Genomic DNA, 19493 nt, shown 5'->3' on the forward strand with positions numbered 1-19493 from the left:
TGGAGGAGGTGGCAACGGCACCTGGTATGGAATACAGCGTGGGGACGGGGCCTGGAGGAGGAGGCAACATGGAGGTGGCGCCTGGTATGGAATACAGCGTGGGGGTGAGGGTGTATGTGCAGGTTAGGTGCATTGGTCAGGGGGTAAATGTTGGGTAATATGTCTAGGTGAGTTACTCTTCCGGACTTGGTGTGGACTTGTTGGGCTGCAGGGCCTGTTTCCATACGGTACTGACTTTATGAGCTTCTTTTCTGCTAATCCTAGGGAAAAGACACCTTATCTATACTCTTACGATTTTCTAAACCTCTACAACGTCACCTCTCAACTTTCTAGGCTCCAGCGGAAAAACATCCTAGCCTATCCCGCCTCTCCTTATAATTCAAACCCTCCATTCCTGATAATGTTCTGGTAAAGTAAGGAATAGGGAATTGTATCGAATCATGTAAATGTACTGTCTGAAAAAAATTGGTTGTATTCTTGCCTGAGATGATGACAATATCTGATATAAGTAATTACAAATCCAATTATTTTGGTCACAAAATTGAACAATCATTGTGTAACAAAAGGATCTTTGCCCTGAGGCATTGGTGCTTCCAAGCTGACCATCAAAAGTTCAGTTTGTCCCTGCATTCTTTCCTGGTCGTGTTTTTGTGCATTTTGAAAATATTCCCAATCCTCTGAGCAAAGGAGTTGGGCAGTTATGTTGTGGATGTATAGGACATTGGTTAGGCCACTTTTGGAATATTGTGTGCAATTCTGGTCTCCCTCCTATCGGAAGGATGTTGTGAAACCTGAAAGGGTTCAGAAAATATTTACAAGAATGTTGCCAGGGTTTGAGCTGAATCGGCTGGGGTTGTTTACCCAAGGGTAAGGTTTACCCAAGGGAGGCTGAGGTGTGACCTTATACACATTTATAAAATCATGAGGGGCATAGATAGGGTATGATAGATGACAAGGTAGGGAATTGGGGGAGTCCAGAATTAGAGGATAATAGGGTTAGAGTGAGGAGGGGGGAGATTTAAAGGGGACCTATCGTGCAACTTTTTCATGCAGAAGGTGGTGCGTGCAAGGAATGAGCTGCCAGAGGAAGTGGTGGAGGCTGGTATGATTACATTTTAAAAGGCATCTGGATGGTTATATGAATAGGACGGGTTTAGAGGGATATGAGTCAAGTGCTATCAAATGGGACTAGATTAATTTAGGATATCTGGTCAGCATGGACGAGTTGGACCAAAGGACCTGTTTCTGTGCTGTATATCTCTATGACTCTGGCTTGCCACTAATATTTACTACGTCTGTATGTTCAGTTTTTCTCTGGTGTTGGTGCCAATGCCTTGATGTCTCATTTCTTCCTCACCACCTCCCCGGACATTAACCATTTTGTGTCTGGTTATTTCTCCAGAAGCTGTAGGTTCATCCTGAATTGACACTTTTTTGCTTCCCAAATCAGACCTGCTCACTCTCAGCAGTATCCCAACATCGTGAAAGATAATAACTTTCAGATGGAGGTATCCAAAACTCAAGAAAAAAAGAGAGAGAGAGAGATGGTGCTTTCAATTTTGTGGAAAAAGAAAAGAATGTTCTGCAGAGAGTAGAGTTGCTTGTTCTGAATTTCTACCCTGGACTGACAGTGATGATTTTTGTAATTTTTTTTAAGAGTATTTGAAGATCTGAAGACAGAAGTTTCAAAATCAACAGTTCGGGCTTATGCCTGAAACATCAACTCTACTGCTCCTCGGATGCTGCCTGACCTGCTGTGCTTTTTCAGCATCGCACTTTTCAACTCTGACTCTTCAGCATTTGCAGTCCTCACTTTCATGTCAATGACTGACAGTCACTCAATTCATCAGGACTGCAACAACTTTCGACTATGATTCTGTGAGAAGGAACCAAGCTTTTTCGTTCCTGTTTCAATACGTTTTCAGCATCAGTGGGACTAGATGAGAGACCCTATTATTGCATCGCTCTGAGTGTGGAGCCTGAAAAAGTTATACGGCCTTGGAAGAGGAATTCACGCCGAGGAAGAGCTGTACGTGCTTTTGTGTGCGGATGAAGCTTCGGTCATGGAGAAACCCAAGGAATCCCACCCTGTGGAGAAACGGTGCAAGTGTGACAACTGTGGGAAAGGCTTCCATTTCCCGTCTGACCTAGACACTCATCGGCGCAGTCACACCGGGGAGAGGCCGTTCTCCTGTCATGAGTGTGGAAAAGGCTTTAGCAATTCCTCCCACCTGCTGAGGCACCGGCAGGTCCACACAGGGGAGAGACCCTACAGCTGCCCCGACTGTGGGAAGACCTTTAGCAGTTCCTCCCACCTGCAAAGGCACCAGCTGGTCCACACAGCTGATAAGCCATTCACTTGCCCTGAGTGCAGGAAGGCCTTCAGCTATTCCTCTGCCCTCCTGACCCACCACCGGGTCCACACGGGGGAGAAACCCTTCAGCTGCCCTGAATGTGGGAAGACATTCAGCAATTCCTCCAACCAGCTGAGGCACCTGCGGGTCCACACGGGGGAGAAACCCTTCAGCTGCCCTGAATGCGGGAAGACATTCAGCAATTCCTCCGCCCGGCTGAGGCACCACCGGGTCCACACAGGGGAGAGGCCCTTCAGCTGCCCCGAGTGCGGGAAGGGCTTCAGCAATTCCTCTGCCCGGCTGATGCACCAGCGGATCCACACCGGGGAGAGGCCTTTCAGCTGCCCCGAGTGCGGGAATACCTTCAGTAATAGCTCCCACCTGCAGAGGCACCAGCGAGTCCACACTGGAGATAAGCCGTTTGCCTGCCCAGAGTGCGGGAAGACTTTCAGCAGTTCCTCCCACCTGAAGAGGCACCAGGGGGTCCACACAGGGGAGAAGCCCTTCACTTGCCCCAAGTGCAGGAAGACCTTCAAGGATACCTCTGCCTGGCTGAGGCACCAGCAGGTCCACACCGGGGAGAGGGCATTTTCCTGCGCCGAGTGTGGGAAGGGCTTTACCCAGACATCCCACCTACTGGCCCATCAGCGGGTCCACACGGGGGAGAGGCCCTTCCCCTGCCCCAAGTGCGGGAAAGCCTTCAGCAATTCCTCCAACCTGCTGAGGCACCAGCGGATCCACACTGGGGACAGGCTGTTGTCCTGTCCCTAGTGTGGGCAGAGGTTCTCATCATCCTGCAACTTGCGGAAGCACCAGTGCTCTCAACAATCTGATTCTGCCGGTGACACTGCTGTGGGTCACTCCCAGGACTGAACCCTTCCCATTCTGACAGTGAGTGCAGTGGGAGAGTCAGCATGCCCCCCCCCCCCCCACCCACCCCCAACTTTGCTTCCAGTGGGCATTGCTGCTCATTGTGCCCGGGAGTGTTCTTTCTAGTTTTTTCTGCCCACATAAAGAGTTGTTGGCTCTTTCTGGGAACGAGTCTACAATAAATAGCTAAATACTTTGGGGTGTCCATTCGTATTCAGCAGTGACTTTGAATTTAGATTTACAGTTACGTGCCTGTGAACAATCCATTGTCTAAGGATTGCACAAATGCTTGGCAATCCATTTTTGAATTGGTAATTTTAAAATTTTCTTTCTTCAGTCTCTGTTTCTGAGATGGTGGGGAAATGATCATTGCTATTAATTAGATTATCGTGTTTAACTTTGCCCTAGCAAAGTTTCAGTATTTATAATTGTTGGTTTGTGTTTAAATTATAATTTTGGTGTGCAAGATCTGTTCATCAAGTCTGGTTAGGAACAGTTGAGAAATTTTGAGGGACTTTGCATGTCTTAATTTCATTGTGTTGTGAATCTGGTGACAGTGACACTCATTTGTATTGGCTGGCTTACCCTTGGTTGTAATGCTTTTCATGCCAACCTGTTGCGATGGTAGTGAGTTCCACAGTCTCACCACATTCTGAGGTTTCTCATGAAATCCTCAGTATAGACCTGGAAAGGGAAAACGTTGACCAGAGCAGAAGATCGGGTGCTAACTGCAAAAAGCCAGGAACACATTCGACTAAAGTAAAACCTTGACAATGTATGGACAAATGAGGAACTTTGAGAGCAATAAGGAGGTCACAAGTCAAAAGACAAAAAGAAAAATACTGTGCGAACATTGGATTTTGTAATTCGGCAAGTGCCAAGATGCTGTAGTTGGTTGAATACAATAAGGTAAGGCAGATGAAATAACCAGAACCACTAATTGTAACTGGATAACGATAACCATAAAACAACTGTATACTATTGATTTGGTATATGTAAACTACTCTTAAAATAACACAACAGTATATAAAATGGATGTATTTTAGTATTTGGGGAGTTTGTTGCCATCTTGTGGAAATGGCTCTGCAGGCTTGAATAAAAGCAGTGTAAGAAAAGTGTCCACGTGTCATCTGGTCAGTTACAGGCTCCAGGCGGTTCTAGAATCCTTAGTGTGCAAGCAGGCCATTCATCCCATCGAATCAGCACTAACTATCGCACCCAGACCCACTCTGCTATCCTATCCCCGGAACTGTGCATTTCCCATGGCCAATCCACCCTCACTTTCACATCTTGTGGGAGGAGGCCAGAGCACCAGAGGAAACCCAGGCAGACACAGGGGCAGAATGTGCAAACTCCACGCAGACAGTTGGTCCGAGGGTAGAACCACACTAGGGTCACTGATGCCGTGAGGCAGCAGTGCTAACCACTGTACCACCACTCCATGTTTCCCTAAAAAAGTGAATTTCAAAGATTCGGGAATCTTTGAGAGAAAAACAAAACTCTCTTATCTTAAATGAGAGGCTAGTGTCTGGCTAGAAATGAGTGGACATAACAATGTGAATGTAAAGTCCTCTTCAGATGTCATACACCTCCATCAGATCATCTGGTTCTTCTAAGCTTGAACTGATACAAGCCCAGTCTGACATTCCCTTGTCCCTGATTATTATAAGTTGAGTAAATCAGCAACACGCAACCTCACTAGCATGACACAAGATCCCCTCTATCCAAGTTGACCTTTACCCTCTAACCTCTTGACCCCAGGCCACCATGTGGTCAGCCACAACTCACTCTGAATGAGAACAGATGAACTGACCAGACAGCAGTGAGGTGGACTCTGCATCCCCAGAGAAACTGATGAGAGTGAGAAAATTGTCCAGCTCACATTTGGATTGTTGCAAGGACCGTGTCTCCTCTCATTTCAAAGTCTTTGATCCCAATAAAATTCTGGTTCTGTTGTGCATTGTGTGTGCTTTATCTATGTTTCACTAGGTGATTTTCTGGACCTGGTCATTTCCCATTAGGAAGTGTGAATTCAGTGCCAGATAATAGTCTCACTTCTGAATTATCCTTGAGGATTGGTGTAGAACATACCAAGTGTCAGTCAGAATGGAAGACGTTCTACTGTTTATTTAATCCTCTGCTGTCATTGTCCTGGGAGTGTTTAAATAGGAAAGCGTAGAGGGAGTTTTACTCTGTATCCAAGCCAATGCTGTGCCTGTCATGGCAGTATTTGTTTGGGACAGTGTCGCGGTAGCTTCACTTTCAATTTAAGAGTAGAGGAAGCTTTATTCCGATTGTAATCCCATGCTGTTCTCCCTCCTGGAAGAAGGAAGCTGAAGCACCCAGAGGAGATCCAAACAGACACCGGGGGAGAATGTGCAAACTCAGCCCAGACAGTCGTCCAAGGGTGGAATCAAACTCAGTTCCCTGATGCTGTGAGGTAGCGGTGCTAACCTCTGTTCTATCTCATTCTGCTCTCTAAAGAAGTGAATTTTAAAGACTCAGGAAGCCTTCAGAGAAAAACATAACTCTCCTCTCTTAAATGAGTGGCCACCTATTTGTTAACTGGTCCACTCATTTCTAGTCTCTGGCACAATGGCATTCATCCATTCACATTGTTAAGTCCTCACAGGATGTTATACATCTCCATCAGATCATCTGATTTTTATAAGCTCTAACTGATAACATCGCAACCCGACAACCCCTTGACTCTGATTATAAGTTGAGTAAATTCAGTTATGAACTGCTTTGAATGTATTTACTAAGTAAAGAAACCAAATATGGTGGTCTTCCCAATACCCACCGACAAATGGAGCAAAACACCCTGACTTTATATTCTACCCCCTTACCAGAAATGAGAACATTTCATTTAAGTTGGACAGGTTTTCCTGCATTAAACGCCAATCTTGCCTGGTCCCAACCTGTCAACCACACTTTACAGTTGTCTTATTCCCTGTTTGTACATGAGTTTGCTACCTAGGTTTGGTCCATCACCAAACTGAACACCTTTGCAGATACTTCCATCATCAAAGCTGTGAAAAGACTGTGAAAAAAATGGAAGCCCTTGCACTGTGTTCCACTCATCACCCCTTGACAACCCGAAACATTTTGATGACTGTTGCCTGTTCACTCACCAATGCTCTATCCACGCTGTTAAATGACCTGGACAAGATGAGCTCTTATTTTGAATAATGACTTTCGATGTGGCACCATACCAAAAGACTTCTGGAATATCAGTACATCCATGGGTTCCTCTACTTCATAAGAACTAGGAGCAGGAGTCGGCCAACTGGCCCTTCGAGTCCACTTCAACATTCAGTAACATCATGGCTGATCTTTTCGTGGCCTCAGCTCCAAGTACCCACCCTCTCACCGTATCCCTTAATTCCTTCACTGCTCAAAACATTATTTATCTTAGCTTTAAAAACATTTACTGAAGTAGCCTCAACTACTTCACTGGGCAGGGAATTCCACAAGTTCACAGCCACTTCTGTGTGAAGAAAGTGCTGCTCAACTCAGTCCTAAATCGGCTCCCCCCTAATTCTGCGGCTCTGCCTTCTTATCCTGGTTTCACCTGCCAGTGGAAACATCCTCTCTAAGTCTGTCTTATCTATTCCTTTCATAATTTTACGTGTTTCTATAAAATTCCACCTTATTTGTCTAAATTCCAATAACATAATCCCAGCTTACTCAGTTTTTCCTCATAAGCCAATATCCTTACCTCTGGAATTAACCTAGTGAATCTCCTGTGCACACACTCCAGTGCCAGTACATCCTTTCTTAAATGAGGAGCATATTACTGCACACAGTACTCCAGGTGTAGCCTCACCAGCACCCGAAACAGCTGCAACATAACCTTCCTGCTTTTAAATTCGATCCCTTTAGTGATGAAAGACAAAATTCCATTTGCCTTCTTAAATACCTACTGTACCTGCAGACCAACCTTCTGTAATTCATGCACAAGGACGTCCAGGTCCCTCTGCCCAGCAGCATATTGCAATTATTTTAAGCATTCAAGTAATAATCCTTTTTACTGTTATGCCAACCAAAATGGATGACTTCACATTTATTAACATTTTACTCCAATTGCCAAACTTTTGTGCACTCACTTAACATATATCAGTACATCCATGGGTTCCTCTACTTCATAAGAACTAGGAGGGCATTGGATAGGTATATGGAGGATAGTGGGTTAGTATAGGTTAGGTGGGCTTGGATCGGCGCAACATCGAGGGCCAAAGGGCCTGTACTGCGCTGTATTCTTCTATATCAGGAAGCTAAGGCAATTCAGCATATCTGTAAAGACTCTTAGCGATGTTTATGGCTGCACCATTGAAAGCATTCTTTCTGGATGCATTGCGGCTTGGTACGGCAACTGCTGTGCCTACGACCGAAAGAAACTACATACAGTTGCAAACATAGCCCAGTCCATCACACAAGACAACCTTCCAACCATTGACTCCATGTGTACTTCCTGCTGCCTCAGGAACTCAGCCAACATCAAAGACCCCTCCGACCCTGGATTAGACCTTTGACTGGACACTTCAAATTTCAAATTTAATGTTGATGTCACTCTTTGTGCACCTTCTCTGTAGCCGTTGCATTGCATTCCTTGCTTTGTTCTATTACTCTGATGCACCTTGTGTGGTATAATCTGCACACAAAACAAAACCTTTCACTGTACTTAGGTACATGCGACAATAATAAAGCAATGCAAATCAAATTGAATGATCCACATTGCTTGTTACTTTCTTAAAATAGATTTCCCAATGAGTGAGTCCCTTTCACAATCCTTTGTTAACTCTGCCTGATTGCAACAAGATTATAAATGTCACAATTTATTTTCCTTATTAACTGATTGCAGCATTTCTCCCTGTGACTTATGTTAAACCAAGCAGCCTCTACATTCATAGAGTCACAGAGATGTACAGCATGGAAACAGACCCTTCGGTCCAACCCGCCCATGCCGACCAGATATCCCAACCCAATCTAGTCCCACCTGCCAACACCCGGCCCATATCCCTCCAAACTCTACCTATTCATATACCCATCCAAATGCCTCTTAAATATTGCAATTGTACCAGCCTCCACCACTTCCTCTGGCAACTCATTCCATACCCGTACCACCCTCTGTGTGAAAAAGTTGCCCGTTCGGTCTCTTTTATATCTTTCTCCTCTCACTCTAAACCTATGCCCTCTAGTTCTGGACTCCCAACCCCAGGGAAAAGACTTTGCCTATTTACCCTAACCATGCCCCTCATAATTTTGTAAACCTCTATAAGGTCACCTCTCAGCCTCCAACATTCCAGGGAAAACAGTCCCAGCCTGCTCAGCCTTACCCTATATCTCAAATCCTCCAACCCTTACAACATCCTTGTAAATCTTTTCTGAACCCTTTCAAGTTTCACAACATCATTCCGATAGGAAGGAGACCAGAATTGCACGCAATATTCCAACAGTGGTCTAACCAATGTCCTGTACAGTCGCAATAAAGGAAAGCATACCAAACGCCTTTTTCACTATCCTATCTACCTGCGACTCAACTTTCAAGGAGCTATGAACCTGCACTCCAAGGTCTCTTTGTTCAGCAGCACTCTCTAGGACCTTACCATTAAGTGTATAAGTCATGCTAAGATTTGTTTTCCCAAAATGCAGCACCTCACATTTATCTAAATTAAACTCCATCTGCCACTTCTCAGCCCATTGGCCCATCTAGTCAAGATCCTATTGTTTAGGTCCCTAGTAGTTTTCTGACTCTGCTAAAATCAAACCCTCTTTGCTGTCCACTACACCTCCAATTTTGGTGTCATCTGCAAACTTACTAACTGTACCTCTTATGTTCACATCCATTTCATTTATGTAAAAGACAAAAAGTAGAGGACCCAGCACCAATCCTTGTGGCACTCCACTGGTCATAGGCCTCCAGTCTGAAAAACAACCCTCCACCACCACCCTCTGTCTTCTACCTTTGAGCCAGTTCTATATCCAAATGGCTAGTTCTCGCTGTATTCCTTGAGACCTAACCTTGCTAATCAGTCTCCCATGGGGAACCTTGTCGAATACCTTACTGAAGTCCATGTAGATCGCATCTACCGCTCCGCCCTCATCAATCCTTTGTTACTTCTGTAAAAAACTCAAGTTTGTGAGACATGATTTCCCAAGCACAAAGCCACGTTGACTATCCCTAATCAGTCCTTATCTTTCCAAATACACATATATCCTGTCTTTCAGGATTCCCTCCGACAACTTACCCACCACCGAGGTCAGGCTCACTGGTCTATGGCTCCCTGGCTTGTCCTTGCCACCCTTCCTAAACAGTGGCACCACGTTTGCCAACCTCCAGTATCCAGCACCTCACCTGTGACTCTCAATGATACAAATATCACAGCAAGAGACCCAGCAATCACTTCTTTAGCTTCCCACAGAGTTCTCGGGTACACCTGATTAGGTCCTGGGGATTTTTTATCCCTGCTTCCACGAAGAGAGAAATATCCTGCAGTCTGCAGTGGCCATTTTAGAACCTAGGATTAAAACTGAAGTTCCGGCATCTTCCTTTTTGAAGATGAGAGGATGACGTCTCGTGTAGCTTTGCATGGATTGCAGAAAGACCATGTACATTACACGCAGTTAGATCACCTCACAATGTGGCATTCCACAACAAAGTCTGTTCCCTCACCTCAGTAGTCACAATGCAATATGTGGTCACTCAGTCGCCACAAGTCGTGTTCTAGTCATGTGGTGCATCAATGAGCCCAGGACCCAGTCTGTGTCTCAGCTTGAGATCTTGTAATGGTGCAAATAATGAGTGTTTTTAATAAACTTCAAGACATCTGCCTCCACAAGAACCCATATTACATGGTGATGGGACGATTCTGCCCCTTAAACAAGGTTATACTGTCCTTGGTTTTGTTCAAGAAGGGTTGTAAAAGCAGTGGTGTGGAAAAGGCTAACAGACACTGCCTGAATCAACAACCAGAGGAAGCCTTTAGAGATTTTTTAAACACAGTTGCACAATGAAAGGGGAGTGGCCAGTTCTCCCAGCTCAGTTTTTTTTTTCCCAGTTTGGTTTGGTTTTAGCAGAGTCAGAAAATTACTGGGGACCTAGACAAGCAGCTACAATGAAACTTGCTTTAATAGACATTATTTTGCCTGACTCCACTCTCTGAAATCTCTCCTACCTGTAAGAACCTGTGTTCAAATTTACCTTTTGCCAAGAGGTGTGTTCACAGGATGTTGCGAAATTGGAACAGCTTTGTTAAGTTGCAATAGTCAGTTGAGTTTTCATATAAGTTATTCTCAATTCTATTTTCTTTTGTTTGTGTTTCATCTGTAGTGTGCAAATAAATTGTTTTGTCTGAAACTGAGAGGTTTGACCAGCTGCATCAGTCCTGGAATATCCACTTCACTAAATAAATTTTGTGAAATTGCCTAAAAAAATAAATTAACAAGTTAGGGTGTGGCCTACATTCTTCACATTTTTTGAGGGGTTCTTGTCTGATCCGTAAAGGTCTGTGTTGCAGGGAAGTATTCAGACCATATCCTACTCTGTGGTGTTTGAGCCAAGAAACCACATCAATGTGGCCATAATTGGCAGCTATTGGGTACTATAAGCTGATGGCAATGCTGGTGGGTAACAAGTTAGTGACAGCTGTTATGGACCAGACCAGACCCATGCCCAGCCCCTTCTAAAGATTTTGAGAAAGGACCCTAAACCCTCTCTTTCTTAATTTAATAGCAGATTTGAAATGTCATCTTCCAGAAGTGATGTGTTGTGAAGTTGGATAGAGTACAGAGGAAACTTAATTATCTGAATATTGGATTATCCGAAGAAGATCTCAAGGTCCCGATAGAAACATTACATCAAAGAGGTGTTTCAACATTGATTGCGCCTTTTGTTTATAATGATTAAAAATGCACTCAGCTTACTGAAATGCTGTCAACAATCCTGGATATCTATGGGAGCCCAGGCACCATCTCCCAATGACTGACTGCTTGGCTTCTCTCTCTCCCACACTTCCCTGAAGTTCTATACAGGCGAGTACCCTCAACTTCCCTTTCCCAGATAATCTCTCCAATATTATTGTTAGCGCGAATGAAATGATATTAGTCCGAGCCCAGAGTGCAGTTCAACAATCGGTAACGTTTATTGCTACAGTAACGCCGGCGGAGACCAACCGAGGTCCGAATCTCAGCCGCTCTCCTGTTCCTGCACGCTGCTACATATTATATACTTTTAGTTGTCAGGATGTGTGGAATTTGAGGATGAATGGGATGATAGTTCCCCATCATCACTGGAGTAGGTGTAAATAGAATGTTTCCTGCCATCCCAGGAGAGTTGCAGGGCACGCACAATATGGTGCTAATTGGTTTATGTAAAACGGGTCTGGGTATTATCTGCTTGTCTCTCTCTGTGAGGGCAGGGGCTAGCAGCCCCCTTTGTTCCCTTGGGGTGTTGGTGTGTATTGGTCTGTCCGTTCCTGTGTGGTGGATGCCTGTCCTTTGTGTCAGGGTGGGTCCGTATCAATGGGTATGGGTGTGTTTCAGTCAGTCTCTTGATGTGATTAGGAGATGGGTTTCCATATTAATTAATTCCGGAGTTTTGGTCTATGAGTCATGGGTAGTGTTGGTATAGTGTGGATTTTATCTGTCATCTGTCTCCCAACTCCCGGTCACGTGGGTGGACCGGCAGCTGCTGAGTTCTGTGGGTTTAAAGCTGCGACTGCTGTTTAAAACACAAAATGAATTCTTATAGTTTCCTGATGTAGGCATAGTCCCGTGGCAAAAGCAGGGCGGCTCTGATGCCCGCTTGCATTATCCTGTACAGGGCAAAGGTGGAACCTGTTGCGAATAAAAGTAGTGTGTGCACTATTTGAGAATTAACCCCACCCCACCACCAACGGCAGCAGCATTCTTACTGTTGGTGTCCAGTCCGGCTGCTCCAGAGAGGGGATAGGGGGCCGGCGGGATACTCATGGGAGCTGATGGGGGCGGGAGAATGGGGGGGCGCCTGGGGCTTCAGAAATGCTGCAAGTCCCTTACACATAAAAGTGTGTGTCTGCTCAGAAACAAACCCTGAGACAGACAGAGGGAGCAAGGCAGGCAGAGCGAGGAAGAAGGAAACTTCAGAAAACTGAGCCCCACAGGACAGGCATTGAATCAATTAACTAAACAATCAGTTATCTGAATGAAATAGTGCCCGCCCATCTCGTTTGGATAATCGCGGTTCCTCTGTAATTGTAGGTTGGGTGGCAAGAATTTCGAATTTGGTGGTATGTGTAAAATTGCAAAATGGGGAAAGCATTGCGTGATCCCTTTAAAAGACCATGTGTTTTTTTCTGCAGATGTAGTTTACTTAAGTGTTGCATTTTGGGAAAGCCAAATCAGGGCAGGACTTATACACTTAATGGTAAGATCCTGGGGAGTATTGCTGAACAAAGATCTTGGGGCGCAGGTTCATAGTTCTTTGAAAATGGAGTTGTAGGTAGAATAGTGAAGAAGGTGTTTGGCACGCTCTCCTTTATTGGTCAGAGCATCGAGTATTGGACTTAGGAGGTCATGTTGCAACTGTACAGGACATTATACACACAGTATTCCAAAAGTGGTCTAACCAATCTCCTTGCTCTAGAAGGGATGTTGTAGATCTTTTCTGAACTGTTTCAAGATTCACAAGGAGGTTGCCAGGGTTTGAGCTACAGGGAGGGTCTGAATAGGCTGGGGCTGTTTTTCCTGGAACATTGGAGACTGAGGGGTGACCTTATAGAGGTTTATCAAATCATGTGGGACGTTGAAAGGATAAAGAGACAAGGTCTTTTCCCTGGGTTGGGAGAGTCCAGAACTAGAGGGCAAAGGCTTAGGGGGAGGTGGGGGAGGAAGCAGTTAGACTCCTAATTGCTTTTGGAAATAAAGGATTAAGAGGAGTGAATTCCTTTGGTATTTGTAATGATTTGGATTATTCACCTCACCCTAAGCTATTACCCTTTAGTTCTGGACTCCCGCTAACCCAGGGAAAAGACCTTGTCTATTTAACCAATCCATGCCTTACATGATTTTATAAATGTGTACAAATGCCTTCGGCACACTCGTGAAAACAGCACCAACCAATTAAGCTCAAACGCTCCAATTCTGGCAGCATCCTTTCATCTTTTTTCACAACATCCTTCCGATAGGAGGGTGACCAGAACTGCACACAATATTCCAAAAGCGGCCTAACCAGTCTCAATGTAACCTCCCATCTCCAATGCTCAGAAGATTGGGAAAGTTGTCTTTTGTGGGTTTTGAAAATTGAGAAAGAATGGAGGGACAACCCGAACTTATGAGTGTCAGCTTGGAAGCACCAATGTCTCGGGTCCAGGGTGGGAATGGGGGAAGGAAGCCGAAATGCAGGAGCCAAGACAGAGGAAGAACAGAGGATGTAAAACTATTGCAGCTGGCTTGAAGCTGCAATGTGGATTATTGCATGCGCTGTACTTGTACCCGATGCATTTATTTGCGGGAATCGCTATCATCCGTCCCTCCTCGCCCGGGTATTTAAGCCAGATACCCGAGTTTGCAGAGGCTGCTCCCTCCCTAGATTCACTCCAGTTGATTCCCCCTTCCCTCTCTCCCTCCCAGGATGAGGAGTTGCCCAGAGGAGGGTGTTTCACATTGAAACTGATAGGGCCACTTCCGTGTTGTGATGTCATAATGGGCGGAGCTAGTCCGACAGCGGAACCCTACAACAGATGGAAAGAACTGAAAAAGTGTTGCTGGAAAAGCGCAGCAGGTTAGGCAGCATCCGAGGAGCAGGAGAATCGACGTTTCGGGCAGGAGCCCTTCATCAGGGTAGGTTAGTATGGCCGATAAACACTAACCAGAACTTCCTTGGGCATTAGCAGTAATTTAGCACGGCCGATCCACCCTAACCTGCACATCGCTGGACAGTGTGGGGAATTAAGCTCAGCCAAGGCCGGGGCTGCCACAACGGTGGAAGTCTTTCCCAGAAATAACAGTTGATGGTGCCCTCACCAAGATGGCCGCCCGCGCTCCCCGCCCCAAAACATGTCTGACCCTCACAAAGATGGCGGCCGTTGCCCCGGCAACCCGCGAGGTCCTTCCCTAGTGAAGTAAACACTGGGCCTGTGAGGATTTTATTCGAGGCCTCAGGCCTCCCCCTAGGAGTTTATAAACGCCCCAGTCTCCCTCCTCCCGCGGTTCCCAATCCTACCCTGTCTCACTGTCTCCTCTCCCCGGGGGCAGGAGCCAGGTCATGGCGCTCGGGCCTGGCGACCTCCCCGGGATGTTCCTGAAACCCGGTCCTGTTCTGGAGGAGGATCACCGGACCCGAAACGGCTCCTCGGATTTCTCCCCACACATGCAGCCAGGGATGCTCAGCTTTTCCAGCGGCTCCTGTTCTTGTTCCTTCAGCCGCCAGCGCCATTCCTCTCCCACAAACAGTAACACTGCCTTTGTCCCGCTGTAGGACCTACACTGCACATGCGCCAGCTCTCAAGGGGCGGAGTTCCGGTGCATGACGTCTTCACCGGAGGGGGCGTGGTTGGAGGAGACGATGGGGGCGGGGCGATCGTTTTGCCGGCCCCCAGCCACATGAAGGGGTTTGAAAAACGTTTTGACATTTTAAAAATCGTTTCAGCCTGCTCAGAAGTAGTATTCCAGACCTCTGGATGGGTGAAACATTGAACTTTCAAACATAAACAAAGGGATACTAAAAAAAATTAATTAAAATAGATGAGATAAATTACAAAAGAAACCTTGCACTAAAAATCAAAGAGAACAGCAAAAGCTTCTGTTGGTACGGTAAAGGGAACAGAGTCGCTAAGGTAAGTATTGATACCTTGGAAAATGAAAACGGTGAGTTAATGGGTGGAACACTGAAATGGCAGAGATGCTAAATTAATACTTGTCCTCAGTTTTCATGTTGGAGGACAACAGAACAATTCCTATTGAAATGGACAAGTCAGAGGCTATAGAAAGGGGAGAACTTAAACAACCAACATAGATCGGGAAAAGGTACACAGCAAACTATTAGGATTGAGGACAGACAGGTCCCCTGGGCCTGATGGCCTACATCCTCGGGTCCTGAAGGAAGTGGCAGCAGAGATAGTGAATTCATTAGTTACAATATTCTGAAGATCTCTGAACATGGAAAAGATTCACTGAGTTTATTTAAGACTGTTACTACTATTATAGGACAAGCCAAAACAGAGAACAGCCAGGGAATTCCTAAAGGCATGGCACTCATCCACAGATTCAATCAATAAACACATCAACCTGGACCCAATATACTGACCACTGCAACGGACAGCTGGAACTGACAACCGGAAGCGGCAGATTCAAACCACTACAAATGCTGGAGGAAAGATCACAGAAGCGCTTCACAGGAGGCTCCCAAGCACTGAGGATGTCACCTAGACAGGGGACGAAACATCTGCAACACAAATTCCCAGCTCGGCGAACAGAATCACAACAACGAGCACCTGAGCTACAAATCTTCTCACAGACTTTGAACACCTTTTGTGTTTATCCTATCCATGCCCCTCATTTTTTTATAAACCTTCATACAGTCACCCCTTACCCTCTGAAGTTCCAGGGAAAACAGTCCTGGACCATTAAGCCTCTCCCAAATTCTCCAACCCTGGAAACATCCATGTAAATCTTTTCTGAACCCTTTCAAGGGTTTGCGGAAAAAGCAGGAAAAGGGGGTGATGAGCAGTCTTGATTGAATGGCGGAGCAGACTTGATGGGCTAAATGACCTAATTCTGCTCTTATATTTGTGAACTTTTGAACTCTGGAGCAGCCAGGACTTGAACCCGATCTAGAGTTAGGGTCACTACCTCTGCGCTACAAGACATCCATAAAAATATCAAATCCTCCAGTCTCCTGAGTCACAGGTGGGGATAATAACCACTATACTACCGAGGATGCTGGACAGTTGCAAGATGGTGGAGATAGAGATGGAGAGTGGGTGGGTGTTTCAGGAACTATTATTGACATCATAGTCTGAATGGCCTCCTTATGTATTGTAACATTCTAAAACATTCTAAGCCAGCCAATGATCTGACCTGTGCCACACAAGCACAGTCCCCTGGGAAGTTACCAGAGGTATGTACGGGCTGTAGGAAGAGATCCAATTCCCTGCTTAATCTGGAATGTAATGCTCTCATGCATACCAGGGAGCGGTGATCCACTTGCTCCACATGTCATTCAAACCCAAATACATCATTGACTTCCTACTGGACAGAAAGGATTAAACTTCTCAGCAACAACTGCCTTAAAAAAAAATTCAATCTTTGCAGACGTAGCGAAAATCAGTTTTCCAAACTGTGGGCCAATATTACCGACCAGGTAACAATGGTTGCTGTGGGGCTCACAGTGATGACTGAGGAGCCGTCCTTTTAGATGCTCGGTTGTTTCTGTATTGTTTTATTAGATTAGATTCCCTACAGTGTAGAAACAGGCCCTTCAGCCCAACAAGTCCACACTGACTCTCTGAAGAGTAACCCATCCAGACCCATTGCCCTCTGACTAAGCCACCTAGCACAATGGGCATTTTAACATGGCCAATTCACCTGACCTGCACATCTTTGGACTGTGGGAGGAAACCGGAGCACCTGGAGGAAACCCTCGCAGACACGGGGAGAATGTGCAAACTCCACACAGACAGTCGCCCGAGGCTGGAATTGTTGATGGGCTTGGCCTCATGGACTGTTCTATGAAGCCAGATTTAAAAGAAGTTTTGAAAATCATGACGAAAATCATACCCAGAAAAGATAGTGAAAAACTGTTCACCATGATAAAAGCATTGAGAATAAGAACGCAAATTTGAAGTTGATGACAAGAAAGAAAATGTGATGTGAGAAAGAAATTTCACACAGTAAGTAAATAGATCTGGAAGACATTGCATGGAGAAGTGGTTGAAGCAGGTTCAATTAAGGGCATTGGACAATTATTTGATGACAAGCAATGTACCAGTTTCCAAGGAAATGTCAGGAAAATGGCACAAGGTCAGAAAGCTCATTTAGAGAATTGCATGGACACAATGGGCTGAATGGCCTGCTTCTGTGATTTAGTATTTCAGTGGATCATAATTGCTTATCAGGTCTCCGTCAGTTATGAACATCAGGCTAACATCTGCTATTTTGTACGGTCAGTCAGGGAGGATCCGTCAGATTGATGTTGTATAATGATTCATGATTGGGGAACTGCAGGGATTGGGACTAGGACCCCAGGTATTCACAGTATATGTCAGTGATTTAGATGAGAAAACTAATTGGAATGTATCACAAATTACAGATGACACAAAGCTGGGTGGAAGGGTGAGCTGTGAGGAGGATGCAGCGTTATTTGCACAGGCTGAGTGAGTGGGTAAATGTATGGCAGGTGCAGTTTAGTGTGGATAAATGTGAGGTTATCCACTTTGGTAGCAAAAATAGAAAAGCAGATTATTTCAATAACTGTAACCTGGGAGATGGGAATGTTCACCAAGTACTAATCCAAGATGGAGGACCGGAAAATTTGTGGCTGTAAGAGCTGCTCTTTTTTAAAGATATTTTCAGTGTTGGACGCGATTTCCTTGAATTCCAGGAGCAGCACTTACTGTTTTATATACTGTTGCATTGTTTTGGAACTTTGGAGTAAAAAAATCAAGTCAACAGCACTTTTAAAAGAGAGAAAGACAGCTAAAGGCAGCGAGCACATGGTCTGAAAGAGAGAGAGATAGAGAAAATCCTACACTGCTAGCTGACACAGCAGTGAATCTATGTAGTTACTGCCTTTGTTGTTTGAAATCATGTATCTCTGAACATTGGAGTGCGTCTAGGAAAAATTAACAAACACAAAATTCACAACTGGCCTTGGTGGAATCTGTGTGGGAGAGCTCACAGCACAGGAACAGATAAGTGCATAGTTTTTAATGTGTAACCTTGCTGTAAGTCTGCGGTAGTGAATAGAGTGGGTTCTTTCTTGATTATTTGTTTTGAGATTTTAGAAGCTCACCAGCGGGTCCACAACAGGGAGCGGCCAATCACCTGCTCCGAATGCAGGAAGAAATTCATTGATTCTTCCAGCCTGCAGACGCACCAGCGGGTCCACACTGGAGACAGCCTGCTCACCTGCTGTCAGTGTGGGAAGGGCTTTACCCCCTCCTCCCACCTGTGGAGGCCATTGCAGGGTGATTGAAGGAATGACAGCCGAGTGCCATTATCGACTGAACTATCAACCCAGCTTTGGGGACTCCTGGGTTCGAATCACACTGTGGCAGATGGCAGAATTCGAATTCAGTCAGAAATCTGGAGTTCAGAATCTAATGATGAAACCATTTTCTGGGGAAAAAATATCCCATGAGATTCACTGATGTCAGAGTCTATCTGTATCCCAATTTTGAGTCAGACTGGTTCTATTTCCATCGTAGAATTTATAACATATTACATGGATAGACTGTCTGAAGATTGTGCGTTTTTTGAGCAAAATAGAATGTACTTGCAAATTAAAATCCTGCAATTGCAAATTCACACCATAGACTGATGTGTGTGTCTGCATGAGAGAGTGTGTGTCTGTGTATGTGCGTGCTTGGTAAAGTGTGTGAGTAATGGAGTATAAGCCTGTGAGAGGGTGTGTGCATGTGTGTGTGTCTGAGTGCGAGCATGAGTGTGAGAGTGAGAGAGAGAGAGTGTATAGTGTAGTGGGGTCACCTGTAGTGTGACATGAACCCAAAATCCCAGTTGAGACCACCCTCATGGGGTTCCAAATTTGGCTATCAGCCTCTGCTCGGCCACCAGAAACGATTAAGCAGTTACACAACACACATTGGAGAGGGCAGGGTGGGCCTTGTCTTTCGATTTGCGGAAGTTGAGACGCTCTGGATACTGTGATCCAGGGCAAACACAGGCTGGTGGACCTTCGGCTCAGAAAGATGCATCTGGAAGCCGGGCTGCAGACACGTTGGGGGAAAAAGGGAAAGTTCTGGGAGATGGTCTTTCCTCTACGGACAAAGCCTTCTGACTGGGTCAGTGGACAGGGTCAGACAGAACGGGCAGCACGTGGCACAAGTCAGACAGAACGGGCAGCACGTGGCACAGTGGTTAGCACTGCTGCCTCACAGCACCAGAGACCCGGGTTCAATTCCCACCTCAGGCGACTGACTGTATGGAGTTTGCACATTCTCCCCGTGTCTGTGTGGGTTTCCTCCGGGTGCTCTGGTTTCCTCCCACAGTCTAAAGATGTGCAGGTCAGGTGTATTAGCCATGCTAAATTGCCCGTAGTGTTAGGTAAGG

At 45.6% G+C, this 19493-nt stretch overlaps 1 protein-coding gene across 1 annotated transcript in view; it reads left to right on the top strand.

Annotated features, from left to right (window-relative positions):
- The window catches only part of LOC148143030 (uncharacterized), a 143856-nt gene extending 124618 nt beyond the window's left edge, over positions 1-19238 (top strand). Inside the window, 2 exon segments of the mRNA XM_087975775.1 lie at positions 1972-3109; positions 18234-19238. Of these exon segments, the coding sequence (XP_087831901.1) occupies positions 1972-3109; positions 18234-18399 (1304 nt within the window). The 3' untranslated portion in view covers positions 18400-19238.
- The last annotated feature ends 255 nt before the right edge of the window (positions 19239-19493 follow it).

This window comes from Chiloscyllium plagiosum, unplaced genomic scaffold (assembly GCF_037043375.1).
Source record: "Chiloscyllium plagiosum isolate Xiang-an unplaced genomic scaffold, Cpla_swu_hap1 HiC_scaffold_27, whole genome shotgun sequence".
Taxonomy (NCBI): domain Eukaryota; kingdom Metazoa; phylum Chordata; class Chondrichthyes; order Orectolobiformes; family Hemiscylliidae; genus Chiloscyllium; species Chiloscyllium plagiosum.